This window comes from Amia ocellicauda, chromosome 3 (assembly GCF_036373705.1).
Source record: "Amia ocellicauda isolate fAmiCal2 chromosome 3, fAmiCal2.hap1, whole genome shotgun sequence".
In the NCBI taxonomy this organism is placed as follows: domain Eukaryota; kingdom Metazoa; phylum Chordata; class Actinopteri; order Amiiformes; family Amiidae; genus Amia; species Amia ocellicauda.
This window is the reverse complement of record NC_089852.1, coordinates 46,824,806-46,850,197: the sequence shown is the minus strand read 5'-3', so window position 1 is coordinate 46,850,197 and position 25,392 is coordinate 46,824,806. Positions and strand designations below refer to the sequence as shown.

General features: G+C 38.9%; 1 protein-coding gene across 11 annotated transcripts in view; it reads right to left on the bottom strand.

The window, feature by feature from the left end:
• The window catches only part of fryb (furry homolog b (Drosophila)), a 96,605-nt gene that overhangs the window by 44,238 nt on the left and 26,975 nt on the right, over nucleotides 1–25,392 (bottom strand). For 10 of the 11 annotated variants that reach the window (XM_066699731.1, XM_066699732.1, XM_066699734.1 and 7 more), the window contains exons 2-10: nucleotides 19,418–19,617; nucleotides 12,019–12,072; nucleotides 9,406–9,545; nucleotides 7,920–8,010; nucleotides 7,370–7,449; nucleotides 6,983–7,063; nucleotides 1,093–1,261; nucleotides 373–465; nucleotides 78–176 (exon numbers count right to left, since the gene is read on the bottom strand). In XM_066699731.1, the coding sequence (XP_066555828.1) occupies nucleotides 78–176; nucleotides 373–465; nucleotides 1,093–1,261; nucleotides 6,983–7,063; nucleotides 7,370–7,449; nucleotides 7,920–8,010; nucleotides 9,406–9,545; nucleotides 12,019–12,072; nucleotides 19,418–19,537 (927 nt within the window). In that variant the 5' untranslated portion in view covers nucleotides 19,538–19,617. Of the gene's footprint in view, nucleotides 1–77; nucleotides 177–372; nucleotides 466–1,092; nucleotides 1,262–6,982; nucleotides 7,064–7,369; nucleotides 7,450–7,919; nucleotides 8,011–9,405; nucleotides 9,546–12,018; nucleotides 12,073–19,417; nucleotides 19,618–23,148; nucleotides 23,419–25,392 lie in introns of those variants that run through there. The other variant, XM_066699730.1, reaches the window with a different exon arrangement.

The following is a 25,392-nucleotide window of genomic DNA, read 5'->3' as shown; positions in this document are numbered from 1 at the left end:
TCTCAAGGCCTTAAGAAACCTAAACTGTATCTAGACAGTACAGGAGTCCAGATCCTCTGTAGATGTTGGCTACTCACTAGAGAGTGCTTCTTCCTGGTGGACAGGTCCAGTGTCGTGTCATACAGGCTCTCGACAAAGTTTCTAAGACAGGGGACGTTGACTTCATTTTTTACAGCCTAAATTGAAAAATGAATGGAACATTAGAAGGCAGAACACCAGAAAACACTTCATGCAGCTTGAAAAAACAATTCAGTTACATAATCACTGTCTTACTCATACTGGGATATACCACTATTGAAAGAAGACAGGGGTGGTAGATACAAAAGTACACTACAGGTTAAGGACAACAAGCTTCAAAGTAAAATGCCTCACCGCTGCTACTGGGACTAAAATCTCCACAAACAACCCTGCCAGGGAGTGTTTAATGTCCTTGTCCTTTACTTCAAGGAAATACTGTGCGCATTCCTGTCATGAAAAGAAAAAATATCACTGTTGAATTCAGAAACATTTTCCAAGATTCCCCCTGCTGATGCCGTAAACAGTGTATTAGACTAGGGAAGGGGCATCAGACAATTAAAGCGTCCAAACTGGAAAAGTCTTAAGGAAGTCAAAGGAACCTGGTTAGTGAACAAGAGAATGCATGAATGGAATGAGGGAAAAGCTGGCCTCAGTGAACCAAGCAAGATTGTCTGATAACTACAGTGATTGCCAACCTGAAAACTCCAGTAATATCTGCTTCTGAAAAAGACAAGCCCAGTTCCCATTTTGATATCACTGTTTAAGACAATCTCCTGGTGAGCTGCAATAGACTACAATATGCCCTGCATATCTGACCCGTTAATTGATTCACAACTCAGGTCATTCAGGTGAAAAAACATCTCTGCTTATCTTAAAAACACGATCTCTGTGTTCAGCACACCCATCAGAGAGAGAACACCCTGTGAGGGTTTGACATTTTAAATCTCTTTATTTGGAGGGATCAGCAAAGAGAAGTCTGAGGTGTGCCGTGGTCTTGACATACAAGAGAGGTTGACGTTGATAGCAGTGCACTCCCTTCTCTGTGGAAAGCTTCAGTATTTAAGAGGGCTTCACCTGCATAAACTGAAAAGAAGCTTCAAAGTCCTCCACGGGGTACATCTTAATGCGGAAGAATTTGACTCCCATTATGAGACTTATAGTGCTTTGAACTGCGTACGGACTCTGTTCTTTCTGACGAAGTTCTTTCAGCTCAGACATGAATTTCTTCCTCACCGCAGGGAACCTGTAGGGGAGCACAGAGCCCAATTAGTTCATAATAATAATAACTAATAAGCTGTAAATGATTTTAATAAGAAAACCTAATGAGAATGTTAATTAAAATGTATTCCAGTGCCTTCATTAATAATATATATATATATATATATATATATATATATATGAAAGGATTTGATCAATGCCCACTTCAATGCCCAGGTCATTAAATGCAAAAATGTCACAGAAACTACAAACGAGTGATAAAGCCTGATGATGATGATATACATATATATATATATATACACTCACCTAAAGGATTATTAGGAACACCTGTTCAATTTCTCATTAATGCAATTATCTAACCAACCAATCACATGGCAGTTGCTTCAATGTATTTAGGGGTGTGGTCCTGGTCAAGACAATCTCCTGAACTCCAAACTGAATGTCTGAATGGGAAAGAAAGGTGATTTAAGCAATTTTGAGCGTGGCATGGTTGTTGGTGCCAGACGGGCCGGTCTGAGTATTTCACAATCTGCTCAGTTACTGGGATTTTCACGCACAACCATTTCTAGGGTTTACAAAGAATGGTGTGAAAAGGGAAAAACATCCAGTATGCGGCAGTCCTGTGGGCGAAAATGCCTTGTTGATGCTAGAGGTCAGAGGAGAATGGGCCGACTGATTCAAGCTGATAGAAGAGCAACTTTGACTGAAATAACCACTCGTTACAACCGAGGTATGCAGCAAAGCATTTGTGAAGCCACAACACGTACAACCTTGAGGCGGATGGGCTACAACAGCAGAAGACCCCACCGGGTACCACTCATCTCCACTACAAATAGGAAAAAGAGGCTACAATTTGCACAAGCTCACCAAAATTGGACAGTTGAAGACTGGAAAAATGTTGCCTGGTCTGATGAGTCTCGATTTCTGTTGAGACATTCAGATGGTAGAGTCAGAATTTGGCGTAAACAGAATGAGAACATGGATCCATCATGCCTTGTTACCACTGTGCAGGCTGGTGGTGGTGGTGTAATGGTGTGGGGGATGTTTTCTTGGCACACTTTAGGCCCCTTAGTGCCAATTGGGCATCGTTTAAATGCCACGGCCTACCTGAGCATTGTTTCTGACCATGTCCATCCCTTTATGACCACCATGTACCCATCCTCTGATGGCTACTTCCAGCAGGATAATGCACCATGTCACAAAGGTCGAATCATTTCAAATTGGTTTCTTGAACATGACAATGAGTTCACTGTACTAAACTGGCCCCCACAGTCACCAGATCTCAACCCAATAGAGCATCTTTGGGATGTGGTGGAACGGGAGCTTCGTGCCCTGGAGGTGCATCCCACAAATCTCCATCAACTGCAAGATGCTATCCTATCAATATGGGCCAACATTTCTAAAGAATGCTTTCAGCACCTTGTTGAATCAATGCCACGTAGAATTAAGGCAGTTCTGAAGGCGAAAGGGGGTCAAACACAGTATTAGTATGGTGTTCCTAATAATCCTTTAGGTGAGTGTATATATATATATATATACACACAGTGAGGGAAAAAAGTATTTGATCCCCTGCTGATTTTGTACGTTTGTCCACTGACAAAGAAATGATCAGTCTATAATTTAAATGGTAGGTGTATTTTAACAGTGAGAGACAGAATAACAACACAAAAATCCAGAATAACCCATTTCAAAAAAGTTATAAATTGATTTGCATGTTAATGAGTGAAATAAGTATTTGATCTCCTATCAATCAGCAAGATTTCTGGCTCCCAGGTGTCTTTTATACAGGTAACGAGCTGAGATTAGGAGCACTCTCTTAAAGGGAGTGCTCCTAATCTCAGCTCGTTACCTGTATAAAAGACACCTGTCCACAGAAGCAATCAATCAATCAGATTCCAAACTCTCCACCATGGCCAAGACCAAAGAGCTGTCCAAGGATGCCAGGGACAAGATTGTAGACCTACACAAGGCTGGAATGGGCTACAAGACCATCGCCAAGCAGCTTGGTGAGAATGTGACAACAGCTGGTGTGATTATTTTCAAATGGAAGAAACACAAAATAACTGTCAGTCTCCCTCGGTCTGGGGCTCCATGCAAGATCTCACCTCGTGGCGTTTCAATGATCATGAGAACGGTGAGGAATCAGCCCAGAACTACACGGGAGGATCTTGTTAATGATCTCAAGGCAGCTGGGACCATAGTCGCCAAGAAAACAATTGGTAACAAAATACGCCGTGAAGGACTGAAATCCTGCAGCACCCGCAAGGTCCCCCTGCTCAAGAAAGCACATGTACAGGCCCGTCTGAAGTTTGCCAATGAACATCTGAATGATTCAGAGGAGAACTGGGTGAAAGTGTTGTGGTCAGATGAGACCAAAATCGAGCTCTTTGGCATCAACTCAACTCGCCGTGTTTGGAGGAGGAGGAATGACCCCAAGAACACCATCCCCACCGTCAAACATGGAGGTGGAAACATTATGCTTTGGGGGTGTTTTTCTGCTAAGGGGACAGGACAACTGCACCGCATCAAAGGGACGATGGACGGGGTCATGTACCGTCAAATCTTGGGTGAGAACCTCATTCCCTCAGCCAGGGCATTGAAAATGGGTCGTGGATGGGTATTCCAGCATGACAATGACCCAAAACACACAGCCAAGCAACAAAGGAGTAGCTCAAGAAGAAGCACATTAAGGTCCTGGAGTGGCCTAGCCAGTCTCCAGACCGTAATCCCATAGAAAATCTGTGGAGGGAGCTGAAGGTTCGAGTTGCCAAACGTCAGCCTCGAAACCTTAATGACTTGGAGAGGATCTGCAAAGAGGAGTGGGACAAAATCCCTCCTGAGATGTGTGCAAACCTGGTGGCCAACTACAAGAAACGTCTGACCTCTGTGATTGCCAACAAGGGTTTTGCCACCAAGTACTAAGTCGAAGGGGTCAAATACTTATTTCCCTCATTAACATGCAAATCAATTTATAACTTTTTTGAAATGTGTTTTTCTGGATTTTTGTGTCTCTCACTGTTAAAATACACCTACCATTAAAATTATAGATTGATTATTTCTTTGTCAGTGGGCAAACGTACAAAATCAGCAGGGGATCAAATACTTTTTTCCCTCACTGTATGTATGTATGTGTATATATACACTCACCTAAAGGATTATTAGGAACACCATACTAATACTGTGTTTGACCCGCTTTCGCCTTCAGAACTGCCTTAATTCTACGTGGCATTGATTCAACAAGGTGCTGAAAGCATTCTTTAGAAATGTTGGCCCATATTGATAGGATAGCATCTTGCAGTTGATGGAGATTTGTGGGATGCACATCCAGGGCACGAAGCTCCCGTTCCACCACATCCCAAAGATGCTCTATTGGGTTGAGATCTGGTGACTGTGGGGGCCAGTTTAGTACAGTGAACTTATTGTCATGTTCAAGAAACCAATTTGAAATGATTCGACCTTTGTGACATGGTGCATTATCCTGCTGGAAGTAGCCATCAGAGAATGGGTACATGGTGGTCATAAAGGGATGGACATGGTCAGAAACAATGCTCAGGTAGGCCGTGGCATTTAAACGATGCCCAATTGGCACTAAGGGGCCTAAAGTGTGCCAAGAAAACATCCCCCACACCATTACACCACCACCACCAGCCTGCACAGTGGTAACAAGGCATGATGGATCCATGTTCTCATTCTGTTTACGCCAAATTCTGACTCTACCATCTGAATGTCTCAACAGAAATCGAGACTCATCAGACCAGGCAACATTTTTCCAGTCTTCAACTGTCCAATTTTGGTGAGCTTGTGCAAATTGTAGCCTCTTTTTCCTATTTGTAGTGGAGATGAGTGGTACCCGGTGGGGTCTTCTGCTGTTGTAGCCCATCCGCCTCAAGGTTGTACGTGTTGTGGCTTCACAATTGCTTTGCTGCATACCTCGGTTGTAACGAGTGGTTATTTCAGTCAAAGTTGCTCTTCTATCAGCTTGAATCAGTCGGCCCATTCTCCTCTGACCTCTAGCATCAACAAGGCATTTTCGCCCACAGGACTGCCGCATACTGGATGTTTTTCCCTTTGCACACCATTCTTTGTAAACCCTAGAAATGGTTGTGCATGAAAATCCCAGTAACAGAGCAGATTGTGAAATACTCAGACCGGCCCGTCTGGCACCAACAACCATGCCACGCTCAAAATTGCTTAAATCAACTTTCTTTCCCATTCAGACATTCAGTTTGGAGTTCAGGAGATTGTCTTGACCAGGACCACACCCCTAAAGGCATTGAAGCAACTGCCATGTGATTGGTTGGTTAGATAATTGCATTAATGAGAAATTGAACAGGTGTTCCTAATAATCCTTTAGGTGAGTGTGTATATATATATATATATATATATATATATATATATATATATATAAGTGTGTGTGAATATCTGTGCTGTTAAATCAGCCTCATATAAGTATTGCATACTGTCATTAATCATATCTATCTTAATTGTCAGAAATGGTCCAACTTTCCTTGGGATTATTTCCCTGCTATTTCAAGCCACCAGTTAAAGCAGGAATCTATGAAATTTACAGCAAGATTAACATCTGCTGAACTGCTCAGATTACTTAGTCTACAGTTTAGCATGAGAACATAAAAAAGCAACGCCCTGAGAGGCTTGGATGAAGAGCCTCTGTAAAACAATCCACACTGTTCTGCGGATAAGACCTTTCCTGCAGATGAAGGCTCTTGTACGACAGCATCAGACTCTGAGCTTAAAGTAAATCTCTGAAGTATAGGTATAGTTTCTGGCCTGGGGTGGAATCACAGTCACAGAGATGCCTGGAAAAGTCACTGGAAATCTCTAGCCAAATTGATATCGAGATGGGATTCTTCAGCGTTCCTATAATTAGACCGGCATTTGGCAGGGATTCAACAGAGTGTTGCCTTTGCCCCTCCTTTTCCTATTTATTCCTGGATGTTTGCTCTTTGTGGGGCCCACACTACATGCAGACAGACTGGTCTTAGTACTGAACTTGGAAAGTTAAAATCAGGCTACTGGCTACAGTGCTGTTCTTGGCTTCATGTGCAATAAATGGTCCTGGTGAAATCCACACACACACGCACACGCACACACACAAGTTCTTCACCACATGTGAATGCAAGGACCTTAAATTCATCCAGGATGTAATGCCATTTTTATAAACCCTACTATAACTACCAATCAATTGTAGATAAAGATGGGGGGAGGGTTTATAAGGAAGAGATGACTGAATGGGTTAAAAATTGACATCTTTATTTTCATGATATGGCATCTTCTAAAAGCTCTTGTTTTAATAGATTTTTGAATGTCTAACTACATTTAATCTCACCTCAGAAATAATTTAATGTCCTGAAGAAAACAGATATTGGGTGTCAGTACTGGCATGCCAAATGTGAACCAACCAAGGCTCTGTTTTTAAGGATTCACAGAAGGCCAGGGGAATTTGGAATTCACGTAAACAACAATCAATTTCCATTCCTATTATGGAAAGCAGAAGACAAAGCGCTCATTATTTACTTACTGACAGTCTTAGCTCTGCACCTCCTTTCGTTCAAATACTTTCTAAGACAACAACATACATACATACATACATGCTCGAAGACTTGTTAAAAGTTACTATATATATATATATATATATATATATATACCCCTTCCCTGTGCATTTTTTCTCATTAAACTTCCTTTCATGTAAACTTTTTTATGTCTTTATTTTCATGCTAAGACTTACTTGGACTGGGCTAAGACTCCCACTACTTCAGCGTAAAGGTCTGCTACAATATGCATGTTTCCAGTGTTAGGACCGAGGTACCTAAGGACAGACAGGTGTTAATACAACAATATAATCCAGTACAATATAATCCTTTATTGCTCTTTAAGAGACTTTGCTTGCGATTAACAGAGCCACCATCAGCAACAAAAAGCATAAGACACAGAAGCATACAGTTTTCATAAAACATTAAAAATACCATATCACTAAAAAATCATAAATGTGATCTGTGGTTCATAATTTAAGGTTTGTTTAAAAGATTAATGCTTCTTACTTTGAAAGAGTTTACAAATAATCTCTAAACAACTAAAACTACCAAATAAAAGGTTTTAAAAAGGGGGACTTTACCCTTCTTTGTATTTAAAGTGCTTAAATGCCAAGTTGATAACTTCATTGATCAGACTGTCCAACACAGGGTGAAGTGGAATCTGGTTATAAATCAGGAACATAAAACAAAAATAAACATAACCATTTTAAAGTGTCAGATGTTTTAGATCATCAACAATTCTTGTGCGAATCATACAGAGAACAATGTGTTTATTTTTAGATGATTTGCTAGAGATTTGTAATTGTTTTTGAGACATGCTAGTAATCATAAATTGTAATCAACACATTCCCACATAAAAAGCAGGGTTTGTAAATAGAGAAGCATGAACTGTAAACAGGGTATCCAAAGACATGGTACAAGTACACGAGAAACCAATATAGCAACAGCTTGAGTCTAATACAATTTCAAATGAAAAAAGATGCTTCCATATGTCTGGCCTACACACTATATGGATTATCTAAAAGGTGCTAGAATTTATTAGAAGGTTATCAAAATCAAAGTCAATCCACACTGGGGGTTTTTCAGATTATTATTAAAGCAGCTTATACAGGAGTAATGCCGGGAACTCACCTGTTTTAAAACCTCTATGAGAACTAAAGAGAACATAAAATCAATTGCCAGATCCCTTCTTTCAAGTAAGTAATCCTTCTGCTGTTCATCACTGTAACAAGAAAATAAAATTTGTCATTTTAACTTGTTTAATAGAGGCCTAAGGGAATAATGTTGTCAGTTTGTATCTAGAAAGAAATGTCCTTCTATTCTATGTCATTAGCCAATGATTATCATATTTTTTCAGACATCAGACATATATCACACATATAACCTATTCTAATAAGGGAAATATCAAACCAGAAACATAAACACACACACATACAAAACGTTACTAAAAGCAGGAATACATGTCCGAAATAATACTTTTCAGGAATTAATAACGGTATGTTAATCATATTGTCTGCTGGCAAATCCAATGGACTGTATTGTAATGGAGCTGCTTAGATTATAAGTGGAGAAATGGGCAATGTTGTTTGTATAGACCAAATACACTGACAGAGCATCAGTCCAATGATTACCTCGTTACAGGGCTGATACGAAACAGACCTCTCAGGAGATAAAGACATTAACCAATTATAAAACGATCCTTATTCCTACTAATATTATTTAATCGGCAGATATCGTGAAGCTGTGAAGCAGGCGAGGCTTTGGTTCTTTCAAAATCAGCTCCGATGGCATTCAAAATAACGTGATTGAGTGATTACATTATTTAAAAACTCTAGTCTTTGAAATAATTATATTTGCTTTTTTCCCAACAAGTTAAAAACTAATTGGGAAAAGAGGTGAAGCTGGATTACATACAATTGTACTACATACAATGCTGGCTTTAGCTAGCTAGTCCAAGGTACTATTTAAAAATGGATAAGATAGTCAAGAAATATCCTATTATTACACAGTATTTCATGCATGGACGCATGGATGGGTTTCAATGTCGATATTGACACAGCCATTTTCATTGCTTCTTGAAGTCAGTTGTTAAGGTATTTCGTTCTGAATAATAATTGGGTTTTAGGTCAGATGAATGCTTGTTGTCAATTTGTTTCGTGACACGAGAAAACCCACAGCTGCTCTTATCTAAAGTGGTCCATCTGGGATCGAGACAGTTCAGGACTGACAGTGTGGTTGCCATGGCCACCCAAAGCATTCCATCATCAATGCTCATAATTGATCATTGGAGCCCATCCTGTACTGGGCATTTGGTGGAGACCATAGTCCGTTAAACAGACACACTGTGTTGTGACATATATATATATATATATATATGTATGATAATAATATACAGGCATGTTGAATTGGACTTTCAGAATTCAGTTTGGATTTTAAATTTGAGGTGTTTATGGCATTTATACATTTAATATAGCACAGTTGAGTAGAGCATTCTGTGACTTGAGGTTTGAGGCTAGAGCAGGTATGGTGACGTCAGAAACATACTACAAACTCGCAAATGACAAACCTGCCTTGAGGTAAGCACAATAAGTCAACCACTGAGACCAGAACAACTCACTTTCTAGGCTTGGGGTTGGCCCTTGGTCTATATTCATGGGATTCATCTTCGATCCCATTCTGTCGTTTGTACCAGTCAAACAAAGTGCGCAGGATGGATGGCAGGCAGTATTCGGCCAGGGAACTCATGGTGCTGATGAGCTGAGAAAATACAACATCACGATTGTTAATCCAGAAAGTTAATGATGTCATCAGTCATTTGGACAAACACAGTGTTAACTTTCTTTGGTTGGCTTCCATGCTCATGAAAGTTAGTCGATATTATTCATTTAAACATTGTCAGTTCAGTAGAGAAACTATTTTGAACTATTTATAAGGAACTCCACCTTTGTGAAATATATCACTTTCTAAAAACTGCTCTTTAGTGATTAAGCAGCCTTTCATGATTTATTGGGTCCATGGTGTGAGCTTATTACACCTATTTGAAAAAAAGCCTTTAAGGGATATAAAAACAAGTTCATACTTCAACTACTCCAGTGCAGCAAGACTAGAAGTATGCTATCTGTAGCGGATTAAATGAATGGAGATATAGTTTAATATTTGTTCAAAATACTAGTGCATTTGACAGGGGAGAGCAAACATAAAGGCCACAGGTTGACTAGACCTGTGTTTGCTTTCCCTATCACTACTCACATATCTGTATCCCAATTACGAAAAAGGTGCCGTGGAAAACAGGACACAGGGAAATTCAATGAGACAAAGTGTGAGAACAACATGGCATTTGAAGTGATTCATATTATTGGTTAACTCTTGTAACCATTAACAGCTTTTTCTGATCTCAATATAACCGGCTTCAAATACAATTAAAGGAACATCAAGTGATCAAAAATAAGTATTCTACATTGCACACACAGATTGAGTTGCAGGCCAAGCTGTGGAGACTGAAATCATTATGCCCTCTGTTGTACCCCCTCGCTCGAACAGTGAGTGTGTGTGGCTGTGCTGTACGGCTCTGAAAGGTGCGCATGAGGTGGCCCTTCACTTCTTTTAAGTCGGGGCAGGAAGGAAGGGAGGGAGAGACAGGGTCCAGCTCAGCGCACAGGAAGGGAGGAGCGTCTGGCCAGGTCCTGCTCCACACAGCAGCCCCTTCATTCGGCGCAGCAGTGGCGATGAATCTTGGCTCTGTGCGGCTGCCGAGAGGCTGCAGACTGACGCACAAACACACTCCTGTTGCCCTGAATGACGGTTCTCTTCTTTCGTCAATGAGCCCCACACGCATACAGTGTATCAGGTCTCTAAAAGCAAATATCTCCGTATTCTGGCCTGCTCTCAACAGGCTGTTTCTATCTGAATAAGGTCTTGAGCTAAAAGTGTTTTTTTATAAACATATACATGCCTTTACACACACAGATATACTTCTTCTTAATTCACAATGGACTTTTTTTTTTCATCCTACCTCATCCGTACTTGACACTTTATTTTCGTAAAAGGATGAATTAGAAAGCCAACCTCTAATCTAGCATACAGAAAAATATAATTTCAAGCACAAATTTATATTTTTAGTTAATCCCATTAGTAATTGCACACCAATTGCCGATAAACAGGTCTCTATAACCTTAAGGGTTTCAGGGTAATGTCTTGTCAATTATCTCTTCTTCTATGGAAACAAAGTACGGCATACATTGTAACACAAGAAGCTGGATACTTTTGGAATGACACCTGTCAGATTAACTGTGAATGTTAGTTTTAAGGTTATTAAAAGCGATTTGGTTTCACACAGGACTTAATAAGTGTGCAGGAGGGAATTTGCAGAGCACACGCTGATTTATATGATGGCTTGTGATGGCTTTGGGGCAAACAGGAGGGATGCAAGGTCCATTACAATTGCCCTTCATAGTCCAAGCTAAATCCTTCCTGGTACTGTGCGGTTTTCTATTTTGGGACTGACCTGTCAACCAATGGTATTTGACAGAAATGGAGAAATACATCTTCGTCATGAGGAAAATGTCGGATTAGTTTCAGATCACACTTTCTGAGGAAGATGTTCTCTGCCTCTTCCTGGCATCTGTGTCTTGGAGACCCCTTGAGAGTTTGCTTCACACACTGAGTGAAACATGTGCTGGTCTAACATCATGTTCAGACTTATAGAACACGACAAAGCAGTCTAAACCTTACACGGACATCATACTGATAGGTTCAATAGAGAAAATGGCCGGTTTGACTTGTTCAATGATGTCTAACAGTGAGGTTTAATATGGAAAGAACAGGATGTGGGCCTGTTAACAAATGATGAAGCTGTTATCATGACAGAAACACTCAGTACTATGTGTGAAATCATGTACAGACACAGTGCTTTGACTGTTGTGATAGTCTTCTAAGTGTGTTCAGTCATTTCAGTGTTTATTAAATCACAACGTTTTCTATTTTGGACCATTTGAACATCTAAGAGAAGGAATGAATAACCCATCTGTGAGGAAAGATGAATAAAAAGGAATAAAACAACAGATATTTCTGAAGAGAACTAATTGATAAAAACATCCTTATTCTGGTTTTAAATATAACCTCTGTGATTCTAATCTCGCGGTGACCTCACTGGACGTCTCTGTAATGCAATGTAACAAAGTATTGACCCATCCACACAACAGCTCCCTTAAATGAAACTGACTGCACCTACCTGGTCAAACTGCGGATCCTCTCCTCGCTGCAAGGATTTTGTCAATGGCTTTTCCTGCAAAAGGAAAACGGTAATCATAAAAACGTCATCGAAGAATGATAATACACTGTTAAATGAAGCACAATAACCAAATAAACACAATGTTGTCATTTTCTTTCTTGGATGAAAGTCATGGGGCATCTAGACACATTTCACAAGTCCTCTATTATTACCAAATTAATTAGGCAGCTAGGACATAAATCCGAACTGTTTTCACTGATCGACCTCCGTCAACCCTTTGTAAATGCCAATTCTTTCGAAAAGTTACTTTTTTCCTCCTATGTGTGAAAAAATCATTCATTACAGTATCAGAAGAACAGTTGTAGTCCAAAAATAAGTCTTCTCATCTGAACTTAAACAGACCTCTTTTATATAACTGTAATTACAAAGTTCAGGACTGACAGCTCTGCACATTTAATACATTCATTGCAAAAATAGCCTCCGGTTGCTTATTATAAATTCATAAAGCCAATTTTAGACATGATACTTAAATTGTGTAAGAAAAACTGTTCCTTTTTTGGCTTACTCAATTAATAAGATTAATAAGATTAATAAGATTAATAATAATAATAATAATAATAATAATAATAATAATAACCATCATCTTCATCATGTACATAGCCAATGTTACTAATTAAAACCTATGGGGTCTGCAGTCAAGTTTCCATTGATGCAGTATTCTTAATTCTTACACCTGGGTCCTTTCAGGAAAGTGACTTTGTAACGACTGTAAATGTCTAATGAATGTCAGCTGTTCGTCTGGATTAGAGTACATCGGCCTGTGCAATATCAATGCCAGTGCATTTCCACTGTCTTGGGCTGTAACTGGGCCTCCTTAATCATGGGTAATCACATCAAGATATTCACATATAGTACATTAACTGCTCTGCACAGGCATTCGCTATTGCAGAGCAAAGTTCAAGGTGCACTGCTTGAATTCTTTTAATGCCTGCCATATTTCCCTTCTGTAAAATCAATGAAAGACCTACTGCAGAATATCAGAGTAAGATTCCCATTCAGAATGTGTGGAATGCCGCAGTGTTATCTATCCATAGCATTCAAGTTCAAAAACCTTTGGGTACAGATTCCAAATAGATAATTCCTGTCCTTTTCTACTGTTTCTAATTTTAAATAAAATGATAAAAAGATTGAGCACTGATCAACGGTCATAGATAAATGGCTATTTAAAACGTATAAACTGATTATTACAAAACTATCGTATATAGATCAGTGTGAATGATAAATACTTTACTTTACTTGCACAATTGGCCAGTACCTAGGTCTTGTCAAATTGGCTTTTTGTTTTTTTAATTGTACAGTCCTATAAACAATATTAGTCAACTGACATGGCAGGGTATTCTGTGGTTTAACAAATGCATACAACTACATGACTGTGATCAAATATTTGTTTCTGATAAATACAATAGGCCTATCTCAAGGAAATTGCAGATCAAATTATGCATTCAGAATACTTCTCACTTCAAAAGTACAACCCCCCAAGTCAGCATTTACCAATAAACACAACTGACACTCAGGACCTTGCGTACCTAAACGCTTTCCTCAGATTTGTTTTGTTTTTTATTCTTCTTTCCACCAGTATTATTTCATCAGCTCCACTTATCGACATTTCCACCTAGGAACAAACTGCTCTAAATACTTGACTTTGAGCTGAGCAATACAATGGCATTATTGAAACACAGTCATCAGTCTTTGTAACGGGGCCCTTCTGAATTGCTGCAGGCTATCCAGCTCAGATCATGCAGACAATCAATGGAATTGTATTTCACACCCAAGCGCTGTTTTTAATTTAGAGTCATAAATATTGTGCTGTAATGTATTTTTCAACATTAAACTATTTTCAAAGGCGTTTGATCCAAGCAAAACATTGGAGTGAAAGTTTGCTCTAGATTAAAGCAAAATGTCAAACTATCTTTTGAGGACATAGGCTGATATGATTCAATCTACAGAAACAAGAACACCGTAGTATTATTCCAAAGAGTAAGGTGCTTCTGTTCCACAGAAACTTTGTATTTCATATCTTACAATACATATCCAGGACAATTCTATTATTTTCCATGCATATATAATTTAAAATGCATTTCTTTTCTTTTTATTTTAGAATTTGTAAATATCGTTTCCATTACAAATATAGTTTAATGAGTTTCATATTATCATGTTGTTTTTTTATACAATGCATTGACAAATGTGTGTTGCCACAACATCGTATTGTTTTAAGTTCAGTTTATTACAATGTTGCCACAACATTATTTGGTTAGCTGAGATCCAGGCGCATGCAATTTAAGCACACAAAGATGTATTTCCAAGGTGACATCTTAATGACATTTAAGTGAGAACGGCTTTGCCAATTTCCTCCATTCCTGTTTACAGAAGATGTGACTGTCGGTGCTGTCATTGTTCCTGTGAAACCTTGATATGAAGCCTTTTCCTATTTTTAACAAACAAATCCCTGAGGCTGCAATCATCAGGTCCCTCGCCAACACGTCCGCCGGTATTGAGAGACTTTTCATTAGACAGAATGCATGTAATGTTGCATTTTAGCCACAGTCCCGGTGTTAATGAGAAAGAAACACTGTGCCAGCCTCAGAGAGCACACTGCTAGCACATCAACTAATGTATTAATATGCTTCGGAGAACATTTCCTCATGCCTCGTAACGTTATTAGAGAAAAACAAATCTGGCCGCACAACAGGAAATGCATAGCTGTAGAGGAGCAGAGCCACCTGCTAGGGTACGATTGAAGGACTGACCGTGCAGAACGCCAGATTGCATTCCTCTTCCTTCCACATTTTGTTTTCTAGAAAAGTATGCGGGGGAGCATATTTTGCTGGCTTCATGAAACACAGGCCGGCTGCTTTATTAGGAGCCCTCTCTGCTATCTAACTAGCACCCGTTTCATCAGGAAAGAACATACTGGATTTGGCCGGGCTCTCTATCTCTGATGATGAAGAATTCAGTGAAAAGTTCAACAAAGTCGTATCTGCCTTGGACAGTATGGCTCTCTGTCTATCAGCAGGTGGATGCCAGTTTTTACTGGTAGCAGATGCTGCTGTACTTAATCACCCTGACCCCTTGACAGTCTCTGATGACAGATGCCTGTGACCTCCAACCAGTGAATCAAACACTCTCTCCGATACTGACACCCTACTCAGCAGTTACCCAAAACCCTCTGAACACTGGATACACCCCTGGGTGTTTGGCGTGTTCTGAAGAATAATTTTGGGCTTGATTTTCCAAAGCTGGTTAAGGATTTCCTATTAACGTTATACCTATGGATGTTATTGTTGTAAACTCTTAATATTTAAAATATTTATATGGTAATAAACTAAAACCCAAACGTGACAGTAAGCAGATACATCTGCAGGTTCCTTAGCTTGCATGTGCTTAGCTGTTACAAGGACAGCAGACAGTTCACTCATTAAAAAGGAGTCGTTATAATGTTTCTTTTCAAGGAGGCAATTAAAGGAGAAGGCTTAGGAAAAGCAAGTCAAAATTACAGGCAGGTCCTCTCATGTGTGTAGTGAATTGGAAACACAAGGAAGAACTGATTGTCTCAGCTAAGTATCTGTGCCGCTCAGTGCTGTGTTATTAGCTTCTTCATTTCAAATCTAGTCAATATATATATACACCTAAGCGAGAATTTACATATAAACCAAACAAGCACGTTACAGTAGAAGGCTGTTCTTATTCAGCTGCATTTGAAAGACACATTCCCAGTGTTGCTAGATAATTCTGCCCCTCGTTAATTACAAGTGTACACTCCAAAACCAAGAACTATGCCACTGTAGTGACTGTACACTGAGGATGGCAAAGGATGCAAATTTAAGAGTTAAAAAAGGCTACCAAAACATTCAAGTTTGTTTTTAAAAGATTTAACTCAATGTCACCATGTGTCAGTACAAACTGCCACTAAAATTGCCATCCAAATGTAGATTATCTTATCCTATGTCCTGTATGCAGCTCCCTATATCTGTCTTAACAAGGTTTTTCTTTGGCAAAAGTCCTGCAGTACATCTAAAAAGAGTGTGGTACATGTTAACAAACCTCATTCAATGTTTTAATACAGCACATTGTGACTGCTTTTCTTGTGTAAAGTACATTCTGGTGCTCCACAGTTTGTCAAGAGAGTGAACGAAGACCTTTCTCGAGTTTAACTGGAGTCACCGAAGTCGTAATGTGATACGACCTGAAATGCTGAACCGAGAGCTTGCGCATGGTCAATACTGTCATGTGATTCCAAGAGCACCAAACTGCTGATCCCTGGTGGAATTTCATTAATGGCCCTGCGCCTAATGTGTTTCCTATGATTATTTATAATCTAATAACACAGTCATGATTCTACAAAGTCGTTTTTCAAAGCCTTTGATGGCGGAGCAGAGCACAGTAATCCCGAACACGCTCCTGAAAGGAATCAATAAGTGCTGCTTCAAGACAAATATGGGCTGCAATCACTTTAACCGGTCGAATGCCAAAACCAACAAATAAACACTTCAAATATTTTTTGAAGTGAAGTAAAGTTATAGTAAAGGAGCTCCATAGAATATTTTGCAAGGAACAGACTGAAAAAAAAGATGCTGTAGTATTTGATATAAAAAGTGGGATTGAGAGCCACTTTTCCTGTTAGTTTTCTTTTTCTTTTTCCTTTATGAAGCAAAACAGGTGTAACAGGCTGAAACCACTTCATGGAACCAGCGACCACAAAATGCATAATTAGATCAGCCTTCATACACAAAAAGACAAAGCTAAAGGGCGAGTGACACAAATCCCTTTGTATCATGCAGCTTCAATGTACTTCTTTCAATGTATCTTTCCAATGTTTGAGAACCAAAACCTGCCCCATCACTTGTTTACCCATTGTGCAGGGCTGTGTGTGACAACTTCTTACAGTTGAAAAAATACGTTTACTTTTTTAAACTTCCTATCTACATGTCATACATTGATCGTCATTTTTTTTTTTGTAAATGTATAGAGCAGTGAAAGGTATCCATGCTGTTCATTTTAATCTACGTTATTAAGTGATTGAGTAACTGAAATAATATTGTTCATTACATTATACTTGTTTATGTTGAGTTTTCTGATCCAACCTGGAGATAACTATAACGATTTCCGTTGGGGGGTTTAAACCTATGAATGCCACTGCACTGAAGTAGGGGGGGGAAGTTGATTTAAAAGTGATAAGATTTCATCATTTTGATTTTATCTGAAATCTGTGAAAAAAGACAAGGACTCATTTAGAAAACAGGGTTTGGCAATTGGCAGATCTTTCACATGACTTATGAATGTACTGAAAAGCCAGCTGATAATTTGGAGGATGTAGCTGTAAAAGCCAGCCTGTGGAAACTGTCCCAAGCTGTGTGGCTAGTCGGCAAAACATTATATTTGTGTTTGTGATCAGGGGCTCAGTGCACTGGCAGGTTGTGCAAGGTTGTTATTAATATCAGGAATAACCTGTCAGGCCCTTCTATTGATGCTAATCAAACATGATACAATGTTTAAAAATGTTCAATCCTTTATGTAAAGCCAATAGCTGTGAATGCAGCCTCTGGCCTTCAAAAGCACCCAATTTACAAGCGCTGTCAATCAATGCATTTGTAACACAGTCAGAGAACGAAAAACCACAACAACAAGGAAATAAGGATGTTGTTTTTTTCCAATCAATTGTAAATCCAGTACTGATTTGTTGTTTTGTTACACTGCCTTACTGAACTGACTTACTGACTGCAATGTAAATTAACCATTCTGTTCGCAAGCAGAAAGATACATAAAATCATATAAAAATCAAATTTCCAACAACTCAAAATATTTGTTATTAATCAGCAGGTTACTGTTTCTTATAAAAAGAAAACAGTGCAGCATAAATGATAAGTAACATGTTTTATTCCAGCACAGAAATCTACTAAACTCATACTATATCTTATTATATATAGTCTAGTGCAATGGGTCCCAACTGAAATTCTTATTTTCTTTAAGCCTAGATGCAATACAAATAAATCATACACATTCCACTGAAGAAATCCAGCATATAAATTGATTTGTTTAAATTAGTAAAAGCAAACACTCAAAGCAGGATGGTTTACTACCAGCTAAATGAACACAGGGAAAGAAATGCAGTTCTTCAATCTGATACTAAGGCTCAGATTTGGGCTATTGCAAACATAGCCCTTAGAGTTTAGCACAAGTGGTGAACCTTCTTTGTGTGTATCAGCAATCATTAGGAAAACATGTCTTGAGTAAACATCTAAGAAAAGGTGCAGTTTCATCACAAAATGCAAAAAAAGTGTGAAAAACCAGTGCCAATTTGACAGGCAGTTTGCCTACAGTGGAAAATCAGTCCCTGGGAGTCTTTATTATTGCGCAGGTCAGCTTCACCTGTCTGAAGTCTTAAATACCGTAATCAGTAAACAGTTCACCCAATAAAAACACAGAGGTTCTTGCAAAGTAAATGACATCATATAGACTTCAATTCTCAAACCCTACATCCACACATAGGTCTCAGATCGCTTAAGCTAATTAAAAAGCAAACACACAAATAATTAATCAAAAATGTATACAGAGTACACTATACTATAACACTTACCATTACTGTTACAATTCAATCTGCCTTTTTTTTCAGTCCAATGCTATTAACTAATGCTGCAGCAACAGCCCAATGGGGACTTTCAAAGGAAAATGTGTAAATCAAACAGCAAATAAATAACTGACAGGCATCCCTTAACAATACAAATACAGACCATGTTTTCGAACACAATCATAAAGCATTCCCAACCATCTTCAATGTGTGAATATAGTTATTACCTGTATATGTTTTTAAATGTATTTGTTTTTTTAAATACATCGTTTTTTATCATATTATACCGGATTTGTTTCACAATTTCCCAGCGTCTGTTCCTTTGAAATTGCAAATTGTCAAAAACCTTCTTATTTTGTTATTTTATATGTCTTTTTGGTCATCTTTCATATTTTATCATATGTGTCAGTCTCTGAAGCAGTTATTATACTAGGCAACTTCATAATATAAAAATTCAGATAGTTTACCGCTTACACACAAAGAGAAAATGCCAAAATGTTCTGCCTGGTGGAAATAATTGCATATTTCAACCATTTATCATATTTTCAATTGTCCTAAAAGCAAGAATGGCTAATAAAAATAAGCTAGAGCACTCTTACAACACTTAAAAACAGCATGCTAATGACCGAGCTCCATTGTCAGTATGTGTCCCATAAGACTTAGTGGCCACTTCTTCGACACCTTCACAGAGATCTGGGGAACGACTTAGCTGAACTGTCAACACATTATGAGTGAACTGCGATTGTCCCCCGCAGTGAAGGGTGCTGTGCTCACCAGGGGCTCCGCCATGATGATGCGAATCTTGCGCTCCGACAGTGTGGTGAAGTTGGCGAAGAGACTCTTGAGGACGTACTCCCCTGGCTTGCTCTCCGGGTCGATGTTGATGGGCATCATGGCTGGGGGGCCCTTCTCGCCTTGTGTGCTGGAATCTGGAGGAATAGGGGGCTTGCTGTATCCGTTACCCACCGGTGAGGCTGTTGGGGGGGACAGACAACACAGGTTTCAGATCCAGTTTACACACAGAAAACAATACAGAAGCCGACAACACATTTATTTGATTTTCATTTATCATCTGTAAAATCCATTTCAATTAGCCTGTGGCTGTGCTGGGACCCTTTTGTACATTCCTGCCTGAGCAAAAGCTTAAACAACACTTGGGATGGGATCCTTGTCATTTAATAAGCAGGTCTCTTCGCTCACTTGTGACTTCAGTGCGTCTCAACATAATATATCTTATTTGTATACAATACACTGATGGTGCGCTGCTTACACTAAGCACACAATTATGTAATCCGGCAGTTATAAACAATGCCAAGCCCATCTATCCTACCACACTGACATTAGTGAAAGTGCTTGCTTTACCAAGCAGCCGGGTTGACCTTAACTCCATCTGAGCATGAAAATGAGACCGCCAGCTGCTCACTAGCTAGTTTTCATTTCACGACGAGGGATGTCACTGCCGCTTTAAATTCATCTTTACAAGCATGTGACCACCATTGCCCAATGCTGAAATCTCGCCTGTGTTAATCCTTCCAAATTGTGTACTGTAGGATTTAGGCCTAGACCAAGTCAGTTATGTTTTCCCCCTTTAAATCAACATATAGGGAACCACTAAACTATCAGTATACTGTACTAATAAAATGGTAACTTTTTAAAGAATTTTCAAATCACTGAACAGGAGCAATTTCCAACCATTAAATCTTGATTTTTCTAATGGTGTGACTCTAGAAATAGACACAGAAAACCCTGTTTACAAAAAGAAAGTTGGTACATATTTTCAAGATCAAATACTTTATAACTTTGTATCATCCGTGATTCCCAGTAGATTGTATTTACACTTAGATTACTATAAATTTGCTTTTAAGGTAGCACCCATCCTTTCATTTTCCAGATCAATACAGGTATTCTTTAAATCAAAAAAGTCTCTGATCATACTACTAATTAAATGGGTCTGGTGCTTTTCAAACATTACCTACTAATGTTTTCAAGTCACAGGTAGGTTATAAGAAAATAAATAGAAAATATTATTTGCCTTAAAGGTATAAATCTATGCATAGGTCTCTTAATGGATTTTGAACTCTGGTGATGGTTGGAATGTTTGAAATGTTACTTATAAACTCCCAAAACCACAACATGTCTTTAATTATTTCATGGTCCCCCAGGTATCCTTCGTGCCCCAGTCCCATTTACTGGAATTAACAGAAAAATCTCTAAAGCATTTTGAAAATTCCTATCTACTTTTACTGAGGAACGTCATGATCTCTCCCTAATTAATATGACAGACCTCAAGAAATCACTTTTGAATTCAAGCCTGCCAGTCAATTGTCAAAACTAGGCTTGACTATTTATCAATTTGGTGGGAGATGGGTTTCAAAAGAGGCAGGAACACTTGTTATACTTCTTTACCATAGATGTAAACATATGTTCATCAGAACCACACGTATTACAAGCAGCACATAAATGAGGAAGATGTCTAGTTGATTAAATTACACACAATCAAATAAAATAAAAACAATAACCAAACTGCAAGCCAGGCAGTGAATGGTGAATTTGTGGTTTGTCATGAAAAATAGATGACTGTGAATTCAAAGCTCTACGGAGGAACTGAAGTCAACAGGGTTTCTATGTTTCTATTCCGACTGTTCTCATAATTAACTGGTTGAAGTCATTACTAGCCTGATTGGAGTGACTGACTGCTTTTGCCAGGTCTAGAGCGCCTGACAATTTAAAGACGCTGATAAATCACGGCGGACTGCAGCTTGCGCGGGAGTGGTATCACCCCGTCTGTATTTATCAAGCCCTCAGCATCAAAGTCAATCCTGCAAAAACACTGCGTCAGCGAGGATCAAACTCCTGGAACAGACGCGCTGTGTCATCAAGATTGACAGTGTGGCGGTTATTGGCTGGGGTTAGTTTTAAAATATAAAAACAAACACATGCCTCATCTGGGCAAGTCCTTTATAAACACTTGAAAACCCACACACTACCCTTGTATGCAATTACACTAAAACAAAAAAATCTGTTCTGCACTCACAGCATCTGATTCAACACCTATGTGGTAGAGTTTTCCATTGTTGTCCTCTGTGACTGCATCATAATCAATCACGTCCGGGGAAAAGAAGAAAGTATGTAATCTGCCGACTGATAACAGGTGTAAACAAGCCCCGTAGCCCTGTACGACCTCTACAGCAACTCCCGTGACACAGGTGAGCGATTACAGGTGCGGGTTGTGACCTGTCATGTTCCATTGTTCTTACATAGCTATTCTCTTTACAATCCACTGGCAGAAAACACACTTATATTAGAGAGAGTGAAAAGGTTTCTCGAGTGTTCATTACAGCTGATGTTTTGGGATATGCTTAAAACATGCCCGGCCTACAGCACTTGATTATCAGAATTGTACATCCATGCTCAGATCTAGTTCAAACTGTGTCCTTAATAAACAGATATTCTTTCATTCTGAAAAGACACAACACAGACTGTTCTTTTGAATGCCTGTCAAATGTTGTGTAACGAACAGGAGGACCACAATGCTTGTCAACTTTTTGGGAAGGGTCTGTCATGACTTCTCTAACTTCTCTAACCACTTGTTTCTGACTTGTTGACGGGCTTGTTTGAAAAACCTCTTTTCATCTTTCACTTTTCAGTTTGCTTTGGACTGCTAACTGAAACCTAACAACCCCTTTACATTCTGATGAACAAAACTTGCACATCAAGAAATGCCACGAACTGTAATGTGCATAAAGATCAGGGCTTTGGAAAGAAAAGAAAACATAATTAATTCATAGTCCTATCTCTTGGGAAATGCCACAAAATGCCACAATAATAACAAAAAACTATTAAAATAGTTTAAAAGCATGAACTGTTTAGGAGTTTAACTGCCTCATTATAAATGTCTACTATATTTAATATGGTTTATTAATTACATATTGTTTTTATGATTATTTCATGTACCACTGGTATGGTGAGGAGAATTCACAACCACACCAGTTGCTTTGAGATTTCAAAACTATGTACTGCAGGCAAGCAACTTGAACTAAAACACAAACTGAAATAGAGTCACTGTCTTCATTTGCAGAATACGAAGATCGTAGAAGTATGAGCCTATTTGCCCTCACGGTTACGCTTTAAGTTCTTCAATTCAAGGCACATTTCTTAGCCTGTCAATCCTACCTAGAACTAATATGAGCAGTTTCCAAACAAAAAAACACAAAGGCAGACAGAGTACTTTAGGTATTACGAGAAAGGAATTGCGCCAACACTCGGGATAATCTCATCCTTGCATGTTATTAGCGTTGTTAAACGTGAGGATAGTGCATGCGGTTTGACATGAATTCAGACACAATGCAGTGGTAATTGAGGGCAGACTGGGTTTCACATGTTCCCCGCACTGCTCCCCACTGCCACATGGTACAGTTCAATCTGTCCTCTGGGGGATTACCAGCATGTGCAGCGACAAAGGACAATCTGCGCGGATCACAGAAGAACACAAACGCAGTACATACCCAGCCCCTTGATGAAACTTATGACACTGGCCTTGCTCCAACAGGCCGCAGTCACCTCCATTGCAAAGGAGATCGAGGGATCTGTATCCAGTGAGTCCCTGGGCACTACACTTCCATACGGCCCATCTCCGCCAAATCTGTGGGCTTCTTTGGTAGGAAAGCCATTTTCACTTCAGCAAAAAAGGCTCTGGGCATTCATGGACCAGCTCAGAAGGCGTAAAACTCAGTTAATAAATCAGCCTGGTGCCGTAGCTCCTTTGCCTTGTGATCGGCTGGTGCCTTCCAAGAGTGAAGGTCAGGGAAGAATTTTTAGCTGAGGCACCGCAGTGTGACGAGGTACAACATGCATAGTGGCATAGTTACGGGACTATATTTATCCACAAGCACACAGTATATTGACAGATTAACTCAACCACTCCGGGCACCCAGAGAATGAGGCAGACCACCTCTGTGTAAACAGCCATGGCCAAGTGTCCCAATCATTGCACAAGGGTTGAGAGGGCTTTCCTGGTGCGATATCAATCTGAAACTCTGCGCCCCTCACCAAAGAGCTTCTTTAGAAGTGGACGGCAACACAATGTACACATTCACATGTTACAAGTGTCAAGTATAGGGGCTATATCTGGATCACCATCAAGCTGTGAACACAAACCTGGTTCACAGAAGAGGCGAGAAACATCTAAAGAAACCAGGCATACTCACTGTATGGCACACGAGGAGCAATTATTAGATACAGACAAAGAGGGGAACGCTTTACTGAAATGTAAATTGAAAAATAAACTACAGATTTATTCAGTTCCTGGTAATGTAAGAACATGTAAAATCAAGGAAGAAGTCCTAACTAATGTGCTTCAAGTCAGAGAAGATCGATATAATATGCAAAAACATTCTTATAATAAATCTTCATTAGTAGTCCCTTGAAACAGGATAGAATTAAAAAAAAATGTACATAAACAACTAAGGAATATTTCAAATGCAAGAAGTGTACAGAAACGCAGGACTTGCAAATATATTCAAACAAGGATGTTAACAACTATTTATTGTACACGGATGTTGCTACATATTTAACATTTTAGGTCTTGTGTTATGACTGGAGTTCCCTTTTAAGGCTGGACTAACTCTGCAATTTTTCCATTTATGTTTTGCTTGTACTTAAAAGGAAAACTGAGAAAATGGCTTCAGTCCATATTTATATGCTTAATGAGAAAATTGTTTTTTATATAGGAAAAGACTTTCAGATTTTGAAGATACTTGATCTTTTGATGATAACTGAATCCATAATATCTGTAAGTCTTCCTAAAAATAACAAATATATATTAAAAAAAAAAAAAAAATTGAACATTTTTTCCCAGGCATATTCTTCTACAGCTTACATTTACACTTATTACAAATTATGAATACTTCCTCCAATATTTTGTATGCATTTTTAATTAAATTAGCCTTCAAATTTAAATGTTATGGAAATCTCATTAGTAAAAAACAAAACAAACATTTTAGAAAAAAAACTGAGTAAATTAGACAAGGGAAGCTGAAATAATTCTTCCAATTGGTGGTTTCACAGACCCTAATTAGCACTAGTCTTTGACTACCCAATGTTATTTTAACATTAATGTTATTTTAATTGCTAATCAAAGTCTGTGAAACCATCTGTAAATGTTTATTATTAACTTTAAGCTTTGAGGAAGACTGCTGTGTATGTTGAAGCCCTGTTCTCCTGTGACTACTTGAACTGTTCTCTGTTTTGCACTAAAATAAATATGTGTAATAAAACAAAATGTAATTGAAGGCCACCATCTGAGTGCTCATGCTATTGCTTTCTGGGATTAGTCCGTTCACTGAATCTTCCCCCTACAGAAACAGAGACCAATGTCAATCGCTGAGAGCTGAAATGTCATCAAGGTTTGTTCAACCTTAACATTTAACTACTTAAGTGACCCAATTTTAGTATTTTGCTTAAATGCTCAACACTGGGTCCCCCTGATAAAACCAGGATGCTTGTGTCTCTTCAGGACCTTTGTACTGTCAGTTTAGCCACCCTTAGTAAAGGGAGTTGTTCTTCAGATTAAAGATCAGTATAGCATTAAAACAACACCAGTGTCTGTTGAGTTTGAGAGTTAGCTTGCCTGAAGGATCAGCAGGTTCTATAGTATCATCTTAATATTCTTTGTAAAATTGAATATTGATATGAACAGTTATCCACTGAATTTTACCTGTTTGGGATTTGAAAGGAAAATGTCGACTCCA